This window comes from Ambystoma mexicanum, chromosome 1p, assembly GCF_040938575.1.
Source record: "Ambystoma mexicanum isolate Mex_15411 chromosome 1p, UKY_AmexF1_1, whole genome shotgun sequence".
NCBI lineage: Eukaryota > Metazoa > Chordata > Amphibia > Caudata > Ambystomatidae > Ambystoma > Ambystoma mexicanum.
Genome location: NC_090921.1, coordinates 964,351,127 through 964,374,654, shown reverse-complemented (window position 1 = coordinate 964,374,654; position 23,528 = coordinate 964,351,127). Strand labels below are relative to the sequence as shown.

The 23,528-nt window shown below is 45.2% G+C and overlaps 1 protein-coding gene across 2 annotated transcripts in view; it reads right to left on the bottom strand.

Annotated features, from left to right (window-relative positions):
• Nucleotides 1-23,528, bottom strand: part of PRMT7 (protein arginine methyltransferase 7) — a 936,033-nt gene that overhangs the window by 695,231 nt on the left and 217,274 nt on the right. For both annotated transcript variants that reach the window (XM_069653680.1, XM_069653690.1), the window contains exon 8: nt 20,563-20,743. In XM_069653680.1, the coding sequence (XP_069509781.1) occupies nt 20,563-20,743 (181 nt within the window). The remainder of the gene's footprint in view (nt 1-20,562; nt 20,744-23,528) is intronic.

Sequence of the window (23,528 nt, the reverse complement as noted above, 5' to 3'; positions counted from 1 at the left end):
CCCGAGAAATGTTTGGAAAGCCTTCTGCAGTTATCATAACAAAGAGACTGATGACGACATGGCCTTAAATGTATCCCCAACCTCATGAATAAGATGTGACCTGTGGTTGTAAATGTTTCTCCCTTACCTTATGAAGATGATATATACGACTGCCAATACCTATGCTGTATTATGTATGTCTATAGCGAAGTTTAAGTGCTCAGTGTGTGTACTTACCTGAACTCTGCCAATAAAATAAAAGTTAAAAAAGAAAAATCATCATCTAAAAGCAGTTAGAAGAGATCGTTCGGGCGGGACACCCGAGAAGGGAGTAGTTATTTACCTGTAACTCTATTTCTCCAGCATTGGTATCTATCATGGATTCACATGCTGTGAATATTCCTTGTCGTCAGGCTGGGAAACCCCGGTAACTTTAACTTAGTAGTTTTGCTATGGAAAAAACACTGACACCTCGAGTGTCCCATTGACGTTGTTGTGGGTGCTTTAGGCAGCACCAATGGGACGTTGAGGTATATCTCTGCCCCCAGCAGCTTCCACTCAGATTTCAACCACTCCATCTGGAGAATGAACTTTAAAGGATGTTTGCCTGAAGGGGGGTAGGCTGGAGGGCGCATGTGAATCCATGAAAGATACCAATGCTGGAGAAAGGGAGTTACAGGTAATAAACTACTCTCTTCTCCAGTATTGGATCTTTCATGTATTCACATGCTCTGAATACATTGTGTAGCAGTATCGATGCTCGGAGATGTAAAACAGGCAAACACAAATTAGATATCGTTAAGATGTGTACATTAATGCAGAAAAGATACATCTTGAAGGTAGAGAACAGGAACAACCCCGGAAGCTGCAGGGCTTACATTACTGGAACAATCGTTGAAGGACTGCCCGTCCCATCTGGACATTTTCAGCGTGTTCCAGGTGTAAGCAGTAGTGCCTGGTGAGCGTGTGGGGGCACCGCCCATGTTGCCGCATGGCAGATGTCGCTGATGGGACACCAGACCAGAGACCTGCTGAGGCAGCCGTAGCCCTAGTGGAGTGCGCTCTAGGAGCCGATTGTAATGGCCTGTTGGCTTTAGAGTGGCAGAAGGATATTGTAGATGAAACCCATCTTGAAATGCCCTGTTTGGATATGGACTTTCCTTTGTTGAATGGACCAAAGGCTACAAAGAGTTGCTTAGAGGAACTGAAAGACTATGTGCGATCCAAGTAATATTTCAATGCCCTTTTGACATCCAGAGAATACAAAGCCTTTTCTGCTGAAGTGGCATTTGGAAAAAATGTAGGTAGAGTGATGTTAGCATTTTAATGAAATTCAGATGGTACCTTTGGAATAAAATGTGGGTTAGTTGAGAGAACTAACTTGTCTCTCATGAAGCACAGGTACGGGGGATCAATAACCAAGTCTTAGAGCTCCTAAACACGTCTAGAATACTTAATGGCCACCATAAAGCCACTTTCCAAGTTAGACACCTGATGTGGGTCGTAGACATGGGTTCAAATGGAGGCTTCATCAGACCTGCTAAGACTAGGTACAGGCTCCATAAAGGTGGAATCCTTTTTTTCTGGTGGAAAAGTGCAGAAAAGGCCTTTTAAGAAATGTTTGATTAGCCTGTCACTGTATAGCGGGGAAGAACTTCTTTTCCGTGTAAATCTGGAGATTGCGATGAATGCACTTTGATGGAAGAGACCGCCAAACCTTCTGTAATTAATTTCAGCAGATAAGGAAGGAGATGATGAAGTGTTATAGCTAGCGGTTGCAGATCAGGTTGTTGTGCACACCATGCCCTGAATAATTTCCACTTTCGGCTATAGGAGATGTTGGTGGATGGGGCTCTTGCTGCGGCTAGGATGCAGCGACAGTCCTGAGGGATAGTCAGATTTGCGAATTCAGAGTGGTCAGGAGCCATGCCATCAACCTGATAGAACCTGGGTTGTGATGAAAGATCATCCCGTTGTTCTGGGATAGAAGATTCGCGTGGGAGCCTAGATGAATCGGCTCGTCCACTGTCAATTGGAGCAGGTCGAAGAACCAGCTCTGCCTGGGCCAACATGGGGCTATCAAGATTATCTTGCAAGGAGCCTTGCGTATCATCTGCATGGTTTTTCTTATGAGAGGAACAGGAGGAAATGCATAAGCAAACACCCGATTCCAAGGGAAGGAGAATGCGTCCCCTTGAGAGTCCGAATGCAGAACCCTGCTGGCGAATTTTTCGCATTGTCTGTTGTTGGGGCTGGCGAAGAGGTCCAGAGTAGGGCGACCACACATTGAGAACATTCTGGTTATCTGGATACTGTGCAGTTGCCACTCGTGTGTCTCTGAGGAGTCCCTGCTGAGGGTATCTGCTTGCTTGTTCTGCATCCCTGGTAAGTGGAAGATCTGAATCAAGATGTTGTGCCGGACGGCCCGGTGCCAGATGTTTTTTGTGCTTCCTGGGATAAGATGTATGAACGTGTCCCACCTTGTTTCCGTAGGTTAAACATCGCCGTTGTGTTGTCAGTGACAAGACGTACCACTGAGTTCTTGATAAGGGGGAGAAAGGATTTGAGAGCCCAGTGTATTGCCCGCAACTCTAGTACATTGATGTGTAGTAAGGTTCCTTCTGTGACCAGAGGCCTCTGACCTGATGCTGGTCTAAATGTGCACCCCATCCCACTTGGGAGGCATCGGTCATAATGGTGAGTTGGAAATGTGGCTCCACCAGTGACATTCCTTTCGTGATGTTGGAGGGGTGTGTCCACAATTTCAGAGTGCCTGACAGTGTCTGGGAGATTTTCATATTGTCTGACCAGGACCCTGGATTTGGGATAATCTGGATGCAAGGAATATTTGCGATGGACGCATGTGAAGGCAACAGTGGGGAATGAGAGGAATGCAAGAGGACATGATCCAGAAGTGCCATGTAAGAGCGGACTGTGACTAGCTCGTTCGGTGTAAATGAGCCCGCTAGAGCTAGCAATCATTTGACTCTTTCCGCAGAAGGTTGACCAGATTGTGGTTTGTAAGGAATTGAGCTCCCAGAAAACCAAGTTCTTTGAGGGAACTGTACAGGATTTGGTATAATTGATGGAAAAGCCCAATCTTTGGAGAAACATCTCGGTTTTGTTGAGAGACAATGAGGCTTGTTGGAACGTGGATCCTCGAATTATTAACCAATCTATCAAGTATGGGTAAACATAGTGGCCTCTCTGGGAGGTAGAAGATCTGCGCATTTTTTGCCCTTGAAGATCTGTACTGCGCTGGGAAGATTGGTAACCATGCTTGTAGCCGTGAGAACAATATCCGGGTCTACTGTAGCCCTTGCTGTCTCTGGAGCCTGTGAATGTTTTGTTGCCCGAGACTCCTCGAAAGGAACGAAAGGGGTAAAAGGCTCTCCTGATTTGCAGAGCTGTAAGAGATTTAGCGGTGTCCGAGTCTGCCTTCAGGGCCTTAAAGGCTTCATCTATTTTGTCCCCAAATATATTTTCACCTTCGCACGACACGTCAATAACTTTGTGCTGTACTGCTTGGCGAAGGTCTGTACAGCGAAGCCAAGCCTGGCGTCTGAGGACTACCTCATTGCCCATCTGTTTAAAGCCGGTTCCGGGTAGATCTACAGTTATATTGATGCTGTGATTTGGCGCCTCTTCTCCTTCTCGCACCAACAGCATAGCCTCATTTCTTTGTTGTTCTGGCAGGTGTTCTAATAGAGGGGCCAAACGGTGCCACATTTCAAGATCGTATCGTGCGTCAATTGACAGGGAATTGACCGCTTTAACTGTTGTGGCTCCAATGGTGAGAACCTTCTCACCAAAAGGCATCCATTTTTCTATTGTCATTGTCAGGAGGAGTGGCACACTTATGTTGTGTTCTAGCTTTGCGGCTTGCAGCAGCTGAGACCACTGACTCTGGAGTTTATTGTGAGGTAAGGCATTTTGGAGTGGAATCTGTAGCCTTAAATGTCTTCTCCAATCCCCCTTTCACCGCCAGCTCCGCAAAGGGATGTTTCATGGTATGGAGGCCCTCCTGCCATACATGATCGAGAATAGGAATGGAAAAAACTGCTTTTCTTCTTTTCCCCATATGATTAAAGAGGATGCAATCCTTCTTCTCTTCTTCAGGAATTAGGCTAAACTCTTGGCAGACTTTTGCCATCATGGAATGAAACGCTCCAATATCCTCCGGGGGGTGAAGGTTGAGCCGGACTACCCGGTCAGTCTTGGTCCGGATCAGTATCCCATGAGTCAGCTCTCCTAGGAGATGAGGAGGCGGTGGAAGTCGTATCTCGAGGATCTGTGTCCTGGTCCGTGTCGTCTAACTCACCCTCTTCTTGTTCCCTCCTTCGTGGACTAAATGCTTGTGGAGGTGGAGGAGGCGGTCTAGGAGGAGATTTCCTTCCCGGGCATGCACCCTGGTCTTGAAAGGGGTAAGATGCCTACCTTTGTGGAGCAGTAACCTGTGGGTTTCCATAAGGATGGATTGCAGGAGCCTGAGGCAGAAGAAGTCTGGCGTCAAGCTGACTCAGTAGGGATTGTAGTGTGTTAAGGACCTGCATGGATAGCAGGGATTGAGGATTTAGGAGAGAGTTTTGGGTTTGCATACCTCTTGTTCCTACCGATGTAGATGATAGAGAAGATGTCTGAGACCTTACAAGTATATCCATAACTGTAGATGGTCCCTAAATGGGAACCTCTGACATTTCTTCCTCAGGATCCGATTCAAACACCCCTTGGCATTCATATGGAGGAGACTCAAAGTCAGACGTGATCGCGTGCTGCAGAATATCTTCTGACTTGACAATTGCGGACATTTCCAGGGGTGGCTGGTCGTGCTGTTCCGCTGCCCCAGATGAGGATTTTAAATATACCTTTAGGAGACAATATATTGGTTTCCAATTCTAAAACCTCTAGCCTGGTGGAAGATGTACACGTCTGCTTCTCACCCGACAATTTTTGCTTTGTCGTCGACGGGATGGTCGTCGTCAAGGTAGTCGTTGTCAAGGCGGTCGTCGACTGGAGACGAGACATAGATGGTGACGAAAATGTTGTCGTCGTCATCGATGCCGTCGTTGACGGAGTTGACAATGGTTTGGACAACAATTTAGTCGATGAGTGATGTCTTGAAGAGGACTCGAGGCCGGAGGAAGATCTGTGTGATCCTAACGACGAGTGATGTTTTTTAGTGCTCTTCGTGTTAGATTTTTCCACCAACGAGGTTGAGGAGGATGTTGTAGTCAGTCGAGTTTTATGCTTGTCCATTGACGACAGAGATTTCTGGGATGAGTCAGTGGATTTTGAAGATGGTGCAAGCCCTTTTTTTTTCTTTTATTGTAAATTTACCCAAAACAAATTTTGACTTTTACACAGAATACAAAGTCATAAAAACATATAGTATTAAATTCTATCATGAGGCGCAGACAAAAAAATAAAAATACATAGAACTACTCAACTACATGCAGGGAGAAAAAAAAAAGAAAAAACAATCACAGTTTAAATAAGAAAAAGATAAGATTTCCAATATCTCCCAAATTAAAAGATCCAATATATACACTGAAAATAAGAAAAGCAAAAAGAACCCAACATTCACTTACACCATCAATTAAATGAGAACATGATCAACCAATTTTAGGTCAATGAGAAGACTAACCACTTCCATTGTTGGGAACACTTTGTTGCATGAAATAATTCTCATGCACCGATTCTCACAGTCCAACCATTCATCCCTAGCAAAGAACCTCTGCAATCTCTCCCATCTCATTTTCCTTATCCCCGGACAGGTTAAGAGGAGATGTTTTACTGTGTGTTTAATATTCATCTCACAATCCTGACAGATAGACGGGAAACCTGTTTTATCCTGAATATGTAGAATTTCCAAGGTGGGAAAGATATTCAATTTAAAACAAAGGAAATGTACATAGGCGGGTAAAACAGCTCTAGGTTTATCATAAACTGAGACATTTGTGGATAACTTTGCTGTATGTACCCTATCAATTGTCCTAATCCAGTCTCTCCTCTTGAAACATTCCTTAGATCTTAAAGGATTGGAGCTTAAAGTGTCTATATCTGAGTCAGCTGAAACAAGGATTTCAGAGCATTTAGTTTTAAGTATTTCCAAAAACATATTGTCCCCCTTAAGCAGTTGGATACAGACATCTTCACAGAGAGTCGATTTGAAGGCCATTAATCAATCTGTATAGGGAAACCCATCTTAGTTCCATCCATGATAGAAGGGAGATCAAACCCAACTCATAACGACTAAAAGTAATAGGGACTGAGTTGGGAAGATTCAAAACTCTTTTCCATAGCCTTGCTTCAATGAGTTCCCAGTTCATTTAAAAGCTTTGGATGTTACACTCCAGTCCAAACAGTATAGTTGGTATAACCTTCCACACATACTATTTTATCAGCAGGATAAGTGAACATTTACAGTATTTTAAATGGATCCTGATCATATGGGACCCTAACTTTAATGCTTCCAAATCTAAAACATAATTTAGATCCTGTTTAGTTGGACATGGAGTGATCTTAGAGCCAAGATACATAGGTTCCCCTACCAGAGGAACGGAGCAGCCATCAATTTTCCAGGAGAATGGCTTAGTTTTTGTCAATGGACGCTTAAAGATCAAGACTCTTGATTTATCTGGGATAATTTTCAGGCCATTAGATTTTGCATACTCCCCCAGAGCCGTCATGAGCCTTTGAAGTCCCATCTGCGTATAATCCAGGACAATAATATTGTCTGCGTAGGCTTGCCATGATAACCTGGTCTTTCCGATTTTAGGACTAGCCAGCAGAAGGGTCAGAAAACAATTAAACAAATCAGATAAGTAAAGATTAAAAAGAAAGGGAGCTACCAGGCAACCCTGGCAAACTCCTCTCTGAATACAGATCTCCTGCGATAAATCACCTTCACTGGATAGCCTCACTGGAAGGGTGGAATTGTGGTGAAGTTCTATAAGGATAGCCAAGAGCGACACCGGGATCCCCCAGCTCTTCAGCTTCCCCCACAAACGCTCTCTATTTACAGTATCAAAGGCCTGGGATAAGTCCACCCAGGCCCCAAAGAGAGGTCTCCCCGCCGTAAGTACACTCCCACAGCTCAAACAAGTAAGAATGAGGTTATTTAGTGTAGTAGATAGGCCTCTGCGGAATCCCATCTGAAATTTAGAAAGGATTCCCTTAGTTGTGGCCCAATCTTTGAGGTCTCTAAGCACCAGACCAGCAAATATCTTGCTATCTGCATCTAATAAAGATATTGGGCGATAATTGGCCGCCGGTAGTCGAACACCATGATTAAAGATCGGGATGATCACCAAACTTCTCCAGGAGTTAGGGATAGTAGTAGTTCTAATAATATTGTCGAATAAGGCCTTTAGGACCCTAGACCAAAGTTTCGGGTTCAACTTTAAAATTGCGTTGGAGAGTCAGTTCGGCCCTGCAGAACGCGACACTGATGACTTAATAATAATCTAATCTCTTCCAGTGAATAGGACAAGACCCATTTCCCAGAGAGTATAATCCTTGGAGCAATAATCTCTGATGAGCCATAGATATTAGTGAAATGCTCCACCCACGAAAGCTCCTGTATTATAGTTCTTGTCCTTGAATAGATTTTTTCTTAATCAGTGACCAGAAATTACCGGTGTTTTTAAGACAGATAGTTTTTAACATGTTCTCTCTGTCTCTCTGTAGTCTTACCGAGCGCTGGGATCTAAACCAGTTCCTAAATGAATTATTTATTTGCTTAGCCTCTAGAGAGTACTGAGCTTTAGTCTTATTTGATTTTTTAAGACATAAAGCTCCCTTCTTCTTTCTCCCTTTTTTTCTAGGATCCTAATATCAAAACAATGGGTATGAGTTATTTTCTTTTTGGCAGAGCAGACTTCTAGTGCTCTAAATGCTATAGCAATTTTACAAAGTTATTTGGTTCAAGATGAAATAATAACTCCTGATCATTCCAATCAGAGATCGTTTTCTCCAGCATAGCATTAAGGTTCAGTCCACCCCTATCAAATCTAACCAGCCTATTACCAGCTACATTAGATTGCAACGTCGGTTTCATAAAAGCAGTTTTCTGATTTAGAGGAATATCAAAGGAAGCAGTCAACATAGCATGATCACTCAACTTTTCTTCCACAATCTTAAAGTGACTACACCTCTCAAACAGTCCCTGAGAGAGAGGCAAAGATGTAGTCAATAGTAGAGTGTGAAGAACCCCTTCTCCAAGTTGGGGCGACCAGAGTGTCAGTATCCAGATTACGATTAAACACCAACAGTTCCCATTCTTTCATAAAATCAAACCACACTCTACCATCCGACATCTTTTGCTTTCTCTGGGACAGATATAACATGTTATCCACTAGGCAGTATGAGTTGAAATCTCCCATAATTAATATATCGTCTGTTGGATATTGCAACGTAAATGCAGTCAGGTAGTTGCACAGTTTCTGCACAAAAGTAATAGGGAACAGGGCTGGATTCCAGTAAACATTTACCATCAACCCCCCCATGTCTCCCTTTATATCTTTCAACATCGCTCTAATGGTGATAATCCCCGAGATTTCATTAACCAGGACCACTGAGTTCCCAAAAATCTGATTTCTACAGAATATGGTTAGACCTCCCATCGGACGACCACCCTCCCCCCTGGTGGACAGTTGGTGATAGGAGGAGAAACCATCTATGTTGAGAGGTTTGGCTAGCCAAGTTTCTTGAAGAAAAATCAGATCATAAGAACCAAATACTTTTTGTTTCATTACATCATTACAGAATGAGTTAGAGGCTTTAGAGTTTCATGACAGGGCTCTAATTGTCCATATAGTTGGAGATACTGATCTGCAATACCCAATTTGTAGAGGATCTGAGAGACAATTTCCGGCACCATATCCAACACTGTTGCTGAAGAGTTGGTTTCTTTCGATTGTCTGCAGTGCAGTGGATTGTGGGCCTCAATTCGATCAAAGGGTGTACTTCCATTAGGCTCATTTGGCTGGGTTTCTCAGATACTGAGGCCTCTGCAAGACCAATCGACGCTAGCTCCCAAAAGAGATGACCACCCAAGCTAAGATTTAAGCGTCAGCTTGGTGATGCTCATGTTGGGAAGACAAGGGAAACCAAAAACCTCAATACCTGTTGATGTAAAAGAATTTAAGCGAGGGATTTCCCTTATTTGCGCCAGAATAGCTGAGCGATTCAGCAGAACTTTTCCTTTTGAAGTTGAAATAAGACGGGACAGATATAGGGACAGGATTTGCCCAGAATTTTTCATCCGAGTCTCCTTCTGGTTTACACACAAAACCTCTGAACGTTCCAAAGGGTGATCTCCTCGCAGGGGTTTCTCTTCATATCTGTTTTCTGTACAATCAGAACCCGAAGGATGAGATTTCTCTTTTAAATGATTAAGAGAGCATATGGGCATCACTTTGTCTTTTATCTCTTGCCACAGTGCCTCTTTTTGATTAGGTGGATGAATATGCCCTCCCAGATCTGCAGGTGACGCTGTTTTCTTACCCACCTCCTTGCTTTATAGAAATATAGGGGCAATTATTAGAAATTGTTTCGATTTTGCTAGGAACATTGGAGCAATCTTCAGTGGGGGTTTGATTGGATCAGTTTGAATCCCCACAGTTAACATTTTGCTTCACTTCTCTTATCGGACAATTTCAAAGGAGGAGAAATCTGAGGCGCTCCCTCCCTACCTGCCTCTTCCACCACAGCCATATTTCTTTTCTTTTTCTTCTCTTTCACTGCCAAATCAGCGTGTTTCATTTTCATGTTGCGAATAAAACGAGTTGACAGTCTTGCTTTATTTTTGTTCTTCTTTGGCAAATGTACATCAATTTCTCGATCACCTATAGAGTCTTGAGAGTCTATTGATATAGCACTACCTTGCAGTTGCCTTCTATGCTTTCTTTTGGTATTTCCGTTGGATTTATTTTGCCTTTTTCATGTTTGAGGAATCGATGTCAATCCGATGAAATCATTAGCCATCTCCACCTCACCAACCTGTGGTTTTAGAGCCTCTTCTAGCTCAGCCAGTTGTGGCAGGCGGACACATTCCTCCATCGTGGAGGTAGATAGTGGGGTATCATCCAATTCCTGGCTATTTAAGGTATGATGGATACATTAACAGCATTTCTGCCCATTGTCTTTAGTGGTTTCGCCATCTACCAAATACTGGTTAAGCTTAGCCATGTCACCTCTCATCTCTTCCCATTTTGAGAGTAACAAATCAAATTTCTGTGATTAGGTTAAAGCTTGTTGCCTCAGCTCAATCCGTGTTTCTTTCATAAAGTAATTTATAGCCGATTTTAGGGGTACCAAGGAGGTATCATAGATTTCCCAATCTTTTGTCATATCCAGCAGATGTCCAGAGTTTATTTGAACTTCCATCTTGATGTCTTCACAAGCCTTTACGAGAGAGCCCAGGACAAAGCTGAGAGTACCCATGATTGGAAGATTCAGGTGGCCATCCTGATAGAGATTTTCCTTTTTATCTTCTTCAAGAGCAATCCGTTCTTTGTCTGCTCTTTTTTCCTGGTAAACTTTGGCTACTCTTGATAACTCCAAGAGTGCAGGGATGGCATTCAACTCAAAGGATGAATCCAGATTCAGGAGAATATCAGAATTAACTAGATCTTCCTCTGGGAGATCTATTCCCCCTTTGTCGCAGATCGGAGCCCGTGGTGGCAAGTTAGCTGAAATATGACTCCCTTTGGAGTTTTTCTCAATAGCATGGTTCTTTATGAGACCAAGCTCCCGTGGGAAGTAGTTCAAAATTGTGTTTTTTATGGAGGCCGTCAAGGTGTAATCACTGTTTAACACTGGATTTTGAAGAGAGAGAGGCCCTTTTGGCATAGACGCCGCCACTTCTCTTTGTGCTGACACAGATTCTTGCGGGAGACCCGAACATGATGGTTTTTGGCCATCAACTGGGAAAATGCTTTGCTTCCCAAAAAGAGACACCATATTTTCACTCCGAGATGGAGATTTAAAAATAGATTGTTGTGTAGTAGGTGACCTGGAACTACAGTCCTCTAATTCGGGTGCACAGGGATCTAAGCTCGCTGAAGCACTTCTCAGGTTGTAGGTCTTCATTAGGGAGCAAATGGAAATTTCTCTCTCCCCCCATTATTTTTTTCCTTTGTTTTTTTTTCCCTCTCTTCTTTCTCCTTTATTCGTTTACCTTACTTTTTCCTCTCACCCGAAAAGGAGAAAGGGCGATTAACCAAAAGCGCACGAAAGTTCACAGGAAAGTAGAATAATGTGCTGCAATCGCACACTAGCACAGCACACAGCACAGCAACAGGGGGAAGACTCTCAATCCCCAGCCCAGGCAGAGGACTTTGCCTGATTTATTCGAACAGGAGAAAGGCTTCACAAAGGGTCTGCTACAGATCCCAGAGCCGTCGGGTGGGTCAAAAGGTAAATTGCCCACAGTCCCCACCCGACTGACGTAGCGGTAATGAGACAAGTTCACAGAATCTTCCAAATAAAATGCGAGCCCAGTGTGTGCGTATCTCTGTGTCGTCTCAGAACACGGACGCCGCAGCGGCTCACAGCTAACAGCTGTAGAAAGATATCAAAAGTGAAATCGAGCACTGGACTCCTTCAGCTTTTAATAGTTATACTCCTGCTTGGGCTCCCACTAACGCTGAGTAAGCTTTCCTGACAGTTCCACTGAGCTGTGTACACCATGTGCACTGTGAACACACTGTGAACACTGCGGGCGCACTGAGTTTTCTGTTTTCTGTCTATAGGAAGACAGGTACCAGCGTAGACAGGTACCAGTGTGCAAGCGCTCCCGACACGGAACTCCAACAGCTGGCTAAGAGCAGCTCACCGACCTCCGAGGCGGCTCCACAGACCTCCAATGATCCAAGGCGGCGCCACACCACAGCCAGACCGCCGCTGGCACATTTCGTCTTCCTCTCCCCTTCCTCTCGAGCAATTAGAGGAAAGGACATAGGGAGCTCAAACATAACCAAATGTATTTAACGGCAGAAAACCGTGCAAGCCCTTCTCTCTTAGCTTGTCTGAAAGAGACTTTGGCACAGTACTCTTAGGAGAGTGCTTGGGCCCTGTGTGGGACTTGTCACCACTAGACAGTGGTTTCTTAAGAGGCGAAGAGTGTTTGGCCTTGTCATGGCCTGAAGACGATTTAGCCTCACCTGCCTTCAGGTTTTTAGCCACCGGCTCCTGCGATTTAGACCTGTGTCGGGATGGCGACCTCTTGTCAGAGGGAGTGGTTGCTCTCCCAACTCCGTGACGAGCCAACCTCCTACGCCGGGTAGGTCTCTTCATTGAGCCAACAGATAAGGTGTCTATTTCTGTCTCGAAGAGTCTTCTGAGACAACCCTTGGCATATGTTGCATCCGCAAGCTGAATGGTTTGGATACAGACAGTAAAAGCACTCCGAGTGCCTGTCTCCCTCATAGACATAATTCAGGCCGTAGGTCTCACATGGCCTAAACAAGGACTTTTTCGGTCCTGAAGTTTCCATAATGGAGCTGAAAACCAAAGTATTTCCGGCGAAGGACCCAAAAGACGAAATTTGAAGAAGACATTTTTCTTGACGAAATGCAAATTTTCTCTCAGGATAGACACGCGAGGAATCCCAACAGCTTGGAAGACAGTTTAAATCTGAGGGGAAGCTGCTGCGGCGGAGCTATACACTCAATGTCCCATTGGTGCTGCCTAAAGCACCCACAACAATTCAGATGGGACACTCAAGGTGTCAACGTTTTTTCACATGAGAACACTACTAAGTTAAAGTTACCGGGGTTTCTCAGTCTGACGACAGAGAATATTCACAGAATGTGAATCCATGAAAGATCCAATGCTGGAGAATCGCTTTTGCTCTGTCATCCACCCTTGATTCCTCAGGGGAGGTCTTTCCTAGAGCTGTTACCGGAACCTGTGCCTTTGCTGATTGATACTCAACACCGCAATTGTGGTTGGGCAAGCTGCAAAAACAATGCTGCGGAAGGTGGGTGAATGGGAAGTTGGCTGCATTGTCGTCCCCCCTTGGTGGCGATGAACACAGCCAGCTCTTGTCTCCTTTTGTGCCTACTGGCCTTCCAACCCTGCTCACACTGGTGGTTATGGTGGAAACTCCTCTGCTTGTGCCCAGCCAGCCTGAAGCCACTGAAAACTCCATATGTCAGAGGGGTGTCAAGCTAAGAAACACAAAATAGCTACCACAGATCAGATTCACTTTTCACCTATTTCTGACCCGCCCATGGACTCACACGGTTCCAAAACCTCATTACAGACCTCAAAAAAGAAATACATAACAGTGTTACAGAGCGGTCCCCAAAAGTGGCTTCTTTAGACATACAACTCATAAAAAGCTGGTAATGGCAACACCCACAGATGTGGGGTGGCCACTTAACACTTTCTCCAAAATATAGTCTATACCAAGTCCTAAGTTGCAGTACAAAGGCTGCAAAGTGATAAAGATGCACCACCACAAAAGAGTCTCTTTAGAACATCTTTTTACGGTAGTATTATGATCTTAGACAACTACACAGCTTCATAACCGGTTCCTTACCGCTATGTTGGAGGAGAGGTTGTAGTATGAGGGGCGAGGTTGGCCAAATGTGGTGGGTGTGCCCAAAAGCACAGTACTTCTGGAAGGAGATCCTAGTTAATATTAAAGACATAACTGGGTTGATACGGCCAACAGAACCATTATTCCTAGCCTTCGGTAGTACAAGAAACGCAGGAGGAGGAAAAGGAACATGTTACTTACCTGTAACTATTGTTCTCCAGCATGGCTCTGTCATGGATTCAAATGCTCCTGAATATTCCCCATCGTCAGGCCGGGAATCCTCAGTAAAAGAAAAAACTGTTTCACTTTCACTTACAAACTGTAATTTACAAATTTCTCCTCTAAACCAATCACTGCCCCGTGGGTCATACTGCCCCAGCCAATGAAAGTTCTCTCCCTAAGCCCCTCCTCTGGCAGCCATCTTCAGATTTGGTAAGCACGTTAAGTGGTAGTATGACCAAGAAGAGCAGAAGAAGGGTAGGAGGGAGGGTTTGCATGTGAATCAATGCCACACCCATGCTGGAGAACAATAGTCCATTCTCGACCTTGAAACAAAAAAACCCAGGGGCCACAATCTTGATGAAGAGTTATATACGTTTTTAGGTACCAATTAAGTATACTTTGTGAATTTTCTTGCACCTTTATGCAATGCTAGGTACCTGCAATGTTCAAGAGTAACCCCTTGTGTGTTTAATATTTGAATACTTTTCCATTCCGGTCCACACTGTTATGTATTAATGTACATTAATTCTTCTTTCTTCTTCTTTTTTATTGATGCATTTTACAGGTTCTTTCTCCAAATGATAGTGAAGCATATCTAGCATATGATTGTTTTTAACATGATTTTTAGGAGGGTATTTTCCATTGATATTTATCACTTTGATCAATATTTTTGTATAGCTTGGTTTTAGGCTTCTCAATTGCTTTTTTACACTGTCCCCATATCTTGGTTTTTTGTCTCGCTTTGTCTCATTGTCGATTAATTATTTGTAGCTTGGGATGTAGTCTTTTTAAGGTAATAATTTCCAAGTGATGTTATTTTCCTTGCATGGCTCATCGAGCGTAAAGGGTCTTGAGGATTTTTTTATAGGGAATAGTTTACCATTCATGGTAGGTAATTTTAAGTAAAGTTTTTTGCACTTGCACTTTATTGGGGATAAATTTGTTGTCTACTTTACAGCCGTCCATGGATGCACGTTTTTCTGTTGTTCCAGTCGCATTGTTATTTTATCTATTTGTGAGATATATATATTTATTGACTTTCATTCTTTTATCTATTTGATTGTAAAATCGTATTATGTGATTTAGTATATGCACCATACATTTAAAAACATATTTGTGCATCCATGGACGTAGAGCACTGTGCATTTTATCATTGCTGTTGTCTGGACATTTCTCTCCTTTAAACTTTTTCCCTATTTTGCTGCTAAATATTATGCATTTTAACAGCTGCTGCTATTGCACTAAGCACTTTAAATTTGCTGCTAAAGCACTTAGCACTTTACATTGCTGCTAAAGCACTAAGCACTTTATATTGTCTCAAGACTGCATTATTATGTTCGATTTGTATTACACCTCGCATATGTATGCGTAAACTTAGACCTACATGACTATATATCTTTGTTTATTCGAGACTAACGTTGGACACTTAGAATGGCTACATTTTGTCTAGTAAACATATGTTGTGGGGCTGCTTGGACACCGTTGAGGTAATGGCTGTTTCAGACGTTATAACGTGGACAGACCTACAAGGCAGGGCTCGTCATATTTGGCGGTTGCCCTAGAATGGCATTATTTTTTTACTTTATTTTTATCTTGGGTACCAGCCTTTGTTGACAGACATATCATTGGAAAACACACGTTTATTTTGAACGGTGTGTATTTATATATATTTATATTTCCTTTTTTATACATATTTTTTCCTTAGACACTCGTTATGTACCTGAGGTTTTCTTTTTGCCATTTTTCTTTTTGCCATTTTCCTCCACAGTCCTCGCAGCCAGCACATCTGTGCAATTGTTGCTATATTCTTCATCATATAATATTTGGTTGATGTATTGACACCAACGATGTGTTTTTATTTTATTTTATTTTATTTAATACACTGCATGTTGCAGTGCTTTAAATGTTCTAAGATGGCTGCCATGTGTTCATCAATTTGTACCACCTCGTGAATGGGGACATTCTATGCACTTGTATCATAGAGGTTTTTAAAGCATATATAAGAAGTCCTTCTTCCATGAAACACCCTACCTACGTGAACAAGCGGTCAGTGTACCGCGAAACGCGTCTTTTTGTATCCAGGCTTTCCCTTTTTGCTGCACCTTTCTATCAATAAAGAAACATTTGTGCTGCCTGGACTTGCTGTCATGCCTTTTCCTTGCTGAGACTGGATTTCGTTTCTCAGCTGCTCTTGGGAGTGCAATCCATCGAATCTTGCCCTGTTTTAGGGCATTTTTTCTTTTTTTGAAAAAAAAAAATATATATATATATATATATTTATATATATGGTTTTGGGGGTTTTGCGTTGGGTGGGGGGTTGCGGGGGGTTTCCCCCCGCTATATGTTACAATTGACCTTCACAATTTTGTCAATTGTGAAAAGGTCAATTGTAATTCGAACAATTGTGAAGCGAACAATTCGTATACAACCATGTCCTAGGAAGGTTAATATTACATCTTAGAGGGGGGTCGCAAATCTGCAGGCTCTAGCTCCATCCAACCTCCTGGGATGGGCATTGTAATGACGGGACCAACCCAGTACCTAGTGGCTCGTCCTTCTCACATAAAAGGATGGGGAGTTCTGTCAACTCACCACATAATCTAATGTGTACATCTTCCAACAACCATTTTTGCTGCTGGTATCTTTGAAGGAGTAATCACTCAAGTAACAAAGCAACTATGAAAGTCTCGGTCACTTTTAGTGACAGTGGAGATAAAGTGGCTCACTGGTGCCACCTGTTGCACAGACCGCGCACATGAAATTCTCATGCTCTAAGGGTCTGCAGAGGTTATTTTGAAGAATATGAAATGGGTGAAAATGTACAGAGCATTAAAACACCAACGGGAAGCAGAACAGTTTTCATTATACAGGCACGTCTGCACAAGCCACATCATCCAATAAAAGGCTGAGCACACATGTATTTCAATGTGCACGTAAGGCTTAATATGAGAACCAAGGTCCCTGCCACTCACCATCTAGCTGTATTCAAAGAGCAAATCAACAATGTGTGCATCAAATACACATATTCAAATAGCACAGAACTGTTACATTTCTGATTCTGCACTTTCTTTTGGTTTCTTTGAGATTCATCGGATACAACTGGAATGGCCTAAGAGACTGGCCTAACAGCTCAGCTGTGGAATGCAGTGATGCCTGAGACTGCCGGGCATGAACAGCCCCTCCTGAAAAGGACACAGTGATGACGCTGCTGGCTCAAATCCCAAGGCTACCAAAGGCCTCGCAGAAACAACCTGCAGTTGCAGAATGTACTTTCTTCCCCCTGTTCAGCGAAATGACCTGTTTGTTATGATATGTGCTGTTAATGGGTGGAGAAAAGATGTAGCTACTCCATTGTACATAAGGATGAGCCAGGGCTGGGAGGGGCAGAGCAGAATGCAGCCCTCCTATGCACTGGTGTGTGTTTGCATTACAGCGCTTTTCACCCCACTTATGGTCTCCTATGTATTATTTGTGTCCGAGTGCCTGCTGTGCCTGAGGTGGCGTGGGGGAGCTGGAGGGAGCACTGGTATCGGGGGCAGCAGGACATGCCTGTAACAGATGGTGCCGATCCCTGGGAGCTCCCATTCCTGATGTGCATGACTGGGATTTACAACAATGCAACGGGTAAGTGAAAAAAGTGTTTTTCGCTGTACCTGTTGCACGTTTGACTAGTGAAACTTGGAGTCTTCAGGGACTCCAGGAATAAAACAGAGATAGTGCCTCAAGAGTGCTGTAGTGATACAGTACAGGGTCCCAAAGGCAACTACAGGACTGCAATCGTGTCAGAGCATTCTTAGGCACATTTGATAGGGTCAGAGCCCCTGTCGTGAAGAGACAGTGTAGGGTTGATGCTGTAAAGGGCACAGGGTAGGAGTGTGAGGTTAGAAAATTGAGTTGAAGTGGAGTAAAACAGATTACAGTTACAGATTACAGTTTCAGTTACTATATGGCAGATGCCGGTCCACTGACCAGGCAAGAGGCGGGGGCAGATCTGTCATTTAAGTCAGGGTTGAGGGCAGTGCTGGAGAGGTTGAGGGGCATTGTAGACAAAATGGGAAGTGGTCACCCCGTCTGTACAAAGGAATAAAGAGGTGAGGGTTGCCCAGGAACAGAAGATACAAAGGATTCCACAGGGAAGGGACAGGGGAAATAGTGCTGAACTACAAGCGAAGCACAAATATATCACAAAGGGGATGAAGGTAGCGAGGGGTCAGAGACCCTCAGATTTTGCAGTAATGCTTACACAAACTTTAATGAGGGCCACAATATGGCGGCTCTTGCCAGGGGAGATAATGAGGGTGGTGGAAGGGAAGGTGGCTGTGGGGGAAAATGCAGCTGATGACGCATGGCTGACAGTTAGAAAAACAGTGCCGGTGAAGGAGTGCAAGGAGTGGGAGGAGGTAGAACCCACACAGGGGCAGCATTGTGAGGCGCTAGCGCCAGAGCCTGTGGGGGTTGGGGTGAATGGCGCAGAACGCTGTGTGGTTGGCTCTATGTATTTCCAAGACAGAGGAGGCAGAGGGGGAGACCCGGGCTGGCTGGGTACCGGGGGAGGCAACTGTGTGCAACAGTGGGGAGGGAGGACATTTTGGAAAAGAAGAGGTGCAATGACGGATTTGGCACATAGCGGCCTGCACGTTGAGGGAGGCAGGTTACCGGTAGTCCCAATGGTTGTGGTGACGGCAGCTACTAGGTGTACCACCCACGTTCTGACACACACAAACAGGTCCTGACAGCATGGGAGAGACATGCCCGGACAAAGGGGCAAAAAATAAACTGGATTTCAGAAGGGCGGGTGACTATGCAGTGTGCACCTTAGATGGGGCAGTGAATAGAATGCCAGTGGAAGGTGTAGCGTCAGGCAAATGCATGTCTGAGATTCTCAAAACACAACAGAACGCTTTCACGGATGTGCACCAGAGAAGGAAATTGACAGGCCCACATATATAGAAGGTGGTCAGTGTCAGAATGAGTTAGTAGTGTTTGTGGCGGAAAGAGGACAGTATGATGAATTACAATCAGTGGTGTTGGCTCTAAGAGGAAAGAAGATAATTCCAACTGAGCGGGAGTTGCCCATGACACCCGACAATGACCTACAACCACAGCTAATGGCATCCATTGAAGAAAAGGAGTTACACGTGGTGGAGGGCCCACAGCTTGAAGTGGTGAAGATTATCCTACAGAAGAGCAAGAACGAGGGTCAAAGGAAATGTGAGCTGCTCCTGGACGATCCGAAACAGAAGGATGAAGAAATGATGCAGCATATCAATGCAGAGAAAGAGCAAGACAATGCATTTCAGTGCCCAACAGAGATGGCCTGGTGGCCCACGGCAAATGAAGGCTGGCAGGAGCACGTGGACATTTGTGTGGCTCATTGGAAGAAAAAACAGAAAGAGGAGCCAAAGAAGGAACCGTTCAAACAGATGGATGTGAAAGGTACACAGTGGGAAGACTGGCTGTTTGTTCTCCATGGACTACTGAGAGAGCGGTCAGCGACCAGGTGTTCACCATGCAAGATGCTATTTGGGAAAAATATGACAAACACTGACAAGTTGCTGCTGACACTGGCTGCGGGTGCACCTAGGGACTAGGAGGTACTAGAGGCTGACTATCTACTGGCAAGTAAGACAAAAATTGACTTGGACAGTGCAAACAAACATGACAGACATGAAGGACGTGGTGCTGAATGTCAGAGTGACCGGGATGCTCAGAGCTAGAAAGGGAGGGACATGTAGTTATGACTGTTTTTGTTGTTTTAGATGCACCCTAGATTATGGCTGATGCTAATACGTGGGATAGTGTTTATACAGTGCAATGCAGGAATTAATGGGTTTGCCTTGGTTTAATTATCATTTTAATTTTTGGCTTCCTTATTGAGTTTGTATGTATCGGAATTGTTTTATTGCAGTGTGATTCATGTAGAAGTAGTGCAAGGCTTTGGTCAGCAATTCATGGATGAAATGAGAAGAGAGGGGTAAAACTGAGCACGTGTTCCATTTCTGATTCTGCACTTTCTTTTGGTTTCTTTGAGATGCATTGGATACAAATGGACTGGCCTAAGAGACTGGCCTAACAGCTGAACATCCATACCAAGCGATGTCGCAGAGCACAGCATAGCTGAGCTGTGGAATGCAGTGATGCCTCAGACTGCCGGGCATGAACAGCTCCTCCTGAGAAGTACACAGTGAGGACGCTGCTGGCTCAAATCCCAAGGCTGCCAGAAGCTGCCACGCAGAAACAGCCTGCAGTTGCAGAATGACCTGTTTGTTATGATACGTGTTGTTAATGGGCAAAGAATAGATCTAGCTACTCCATTGTACAAAAGGATGAGCCAGGGCTGGGAGGGGAAGAGCAGAATGCAGCTGCACTGTGCCCGAGATGGTGTGTGGGAGCTGGAGGGAGCACTGGTATTGGGGGGAGCAGGACAAGCCTGTAACAACGACTGTTAAAAGGCACCACAGGGGTTTGGCGAATGGGGAGCTAGCTAGAGGAGCGGGGAAGATTATGATGTAAGAGGGAGGAATAACCGGGGAACCAAAAGGGAGAGCAGTAACAACCAATCACAGTGGGTTGACTAGCTGCAGTTACACAAGTGATTTGGCTGGTCACCCCGAATGATGCAAACATGAATTAACAGCATGAGAAATATATACACTGATTGCATATGGATGCATGTGGATGGCCATGTTAAGTCGAGAATACGTTGTTCCTGGAATTCATGCATAGCTCAGTAACATTCAGTAAAGCATGCATCCTTAAAAAAGAGAAATATTCAGATGTACACAAATGAAATAGGTAATTTGTTTCCTTACAGGGACATCTTGAGGGGGGTGGTGTATCCAGTGTGGCTCCATTGTGCATTTAATTGTTCCTGCTGGGTCCATGTCAATATCCCACCAGGAGAGAATCACCTGCGCCTTCCCCGACGTCACTGGTTTGAACTGCACCGTGTGGGATGCTGGGCTGCTGCTCACGACTTTACTAAAATCCACCCTGCAAAGCATCCAAGAGTTGGTGAGAAGATAAATATCTAGAAAACTGCGTGTGAATTGGCAGCTGAACACACAGTACTATGAGAGAGCTCCAAACGGGACTATTTTTCAAACATCATCAGTTTGAATGCCAGTTAGCAACTGCCCGCTACATGCCATCAATGAGAGGGCTTGAAATGCAGGCCTGCTGGTGAAGGCCCGCAATCGAAGACATCAGATCGTCATAAAGCATCTCCCTCACCCAAGCCTCTGCCTCCCTCGCTCGCCCCTTCACCCCCACTGCATTCATATGCCCCATCACCAATTCAGCACATACCTTAATTCCCACTGCCACGATCCACGCTCATTGCAAGCACTTCTCTTCCACACACAGACTGGCAATTAAATAGGGAAGGGTTACTTCATTCTAGCGCTCCTGGTGGGTGTGGTAGTCAGATCCCGCATTTGGGATGTCCCGTAACTCCCTGGTATTGCCATTTGAGTGCTGACCTGGAATGTACGGGGTCTGACCAACTTTACTAAGTCCCGTAGGATAACGGCGTACGCACAGAGACATGGGATCAAAGTGCTCCTATTGCAGGAAACTCACGCTCAGAAACTCCTGTCATCGAACCTCGCACAGACCTGGGGTCCAAACAGATACTACACTCAGTATTCCACCCAGTCCAGGGGAGTACTTACCCTTATACACAAGGCTGTTGCGTTCACACTTCACACATCCCACATTGACCCAGAAGGTAGATATGTGATCCTGCACTGCACCTTGGCTGGTGACGAATGCCTGCTTGTGAACTCGTATGCCCCCAACATTGACTCCCCGGAGTTTATCGACACGATATCTGCCATTCTCACGAAATACATCGATGTCCCTATCATATGGGGCGGGGACATGAACCTCATACTTGATGCGGCCTTGGACAGGACGGCCAGTGCCCGTAGACCCATGTCCCGTGCGGCTAAACGGCTTCAAACTCATATGGGCTCCCTCAACTTGATCGATGCCTGGAGGGCACTTCACCCCCGAGAGAGGGACTACACCTTTTACTCTACGGTACACGATAGTTCCTCGAGGATAGATCTCTTCCTCCTGTCGGGTGACCACATGGGCAGGGTTTCGGATGTCAGGATCCTTCCGCGCACGCTCTCTGATCACTCCCCAGTGCTCCTACAGATCCAACTTGGTAGAGCCCCTGAAGCCCGCCCTGCATGGCGCTTCAAATCCGACGCCCTGTCAGATATAGTCTTTAAGGCTGAGATCCTTGCGGACATAGCCTTGTTTTTCGAAAACAACAACGCCTGCGACACGCCCGAGGGGACCAGGTGGGAGGCATTCAAAGTTTATATCAGAGGAATGTGCATCTCCAGGGAGGCAGGGGTCCTCAAGGCCATAAGGCAGGCGCTGAACGACTCCGAAACTAAGCTTAAAAACCTAGAAAGAGATTACGCCTCTAGTCCGGCGCCTGCAACCCTAGCGAAGATTAGAACTGAGCTGGAACGGTTTGAAGTGCACGCCCTGAGTGAGGTGAGATACTATGCCCGCCCCACTGCGGCCCGAAAGTATGGTGAGGGGGACAGGCCGGGCAGGACCCTTGCTAAACTGGTGCGATCTGAGGGAGGTAGGACCCGGATTGATAGTGTCATCGACGAGAGGGGCGTGAGGAACTGGTCGGACCAAGCCATCCTCGACACTTTTACTGGCTTTTACGCCAACTTATACGGACCCCAACCAGCGCACTCATCCCATGACTTAGATGACCTATTGGAGTCTATTCCTATGACCCTGATCTCCCAAAACACCAAAGAACTCCTTGACGCCCCGTTCTCCCTAGAGGAGATAGTTCAAGTAATCTCAGATCTTCCGAAGGGCAAGGCCCCGGGTCCCGATGGGCTCACAGCTGAGTTCTACCAAGAGCATGTTGCCATGCTAGCGCCCATACTCCACGGGGTCTGGACGGAATCACTACGTGCACTCACCCTCCCTCCCTCCCTAAGAGAGGCATTGATCACCGTCCTCCCCAAGCCCGGGAAACCCCCAGACGAATGTAGTTCCTATAGGCCTCTGTCGCTTATCAATACCGACACGAAGATTTTTGCCAAAATAATTGCCAATAGGTTTCTCCCGTCCATGCCCTACTTGGTCCATGCCGACCAAAGCGGATTTGTCCCTGGTCGCTCCACGGCACTCAACATCCGGCGCCTCTTTAATGTCCTGTCCAGAATCGATCCAAATGCCGACGCAGTGGCAGTCACATTAGATGCCCAAAAGGCATTTGACATGGTCTCATGGCAATACCTATGGGCAGTGTTGGAGAAAATGGGGATAGGCCCGAACATGATCTCCTACATAAAGTTGCTATACACAAGGCCATCGGCGAGGGTCCTCATCAACTCCGTCCCCTCCTCCCCCTTCGAACTACACAGAGGTACACGCCAGGGCTGCCCGTTCTCCCCCATCCTCTTTGCGCTGTCCATTGAACCCATGGCTGATCACGTTAGGAACCGCCACACCCGGAAGGGCGTACGCTTGCAGGATTCACCGGAAATCATCTCACTATATGCGGACGATGTACTCCTTTACGTCAGACAGCCCTCCACACACCTTGACCCTATCATTCGTGACATAACCAAAATAGGAACGTACTCGGGCTTTACTATAAACTACTCCAAATCCGAAATCTTCCCCCTAACTAAAAAAACTCAGCAACCGTCCTGTGAGTTCCCCCTGCGCTGGTCCCCGGGCGGAATTAAATTTCTCGGAGTGCAAGTGTCATTAGCTAAAACATCCC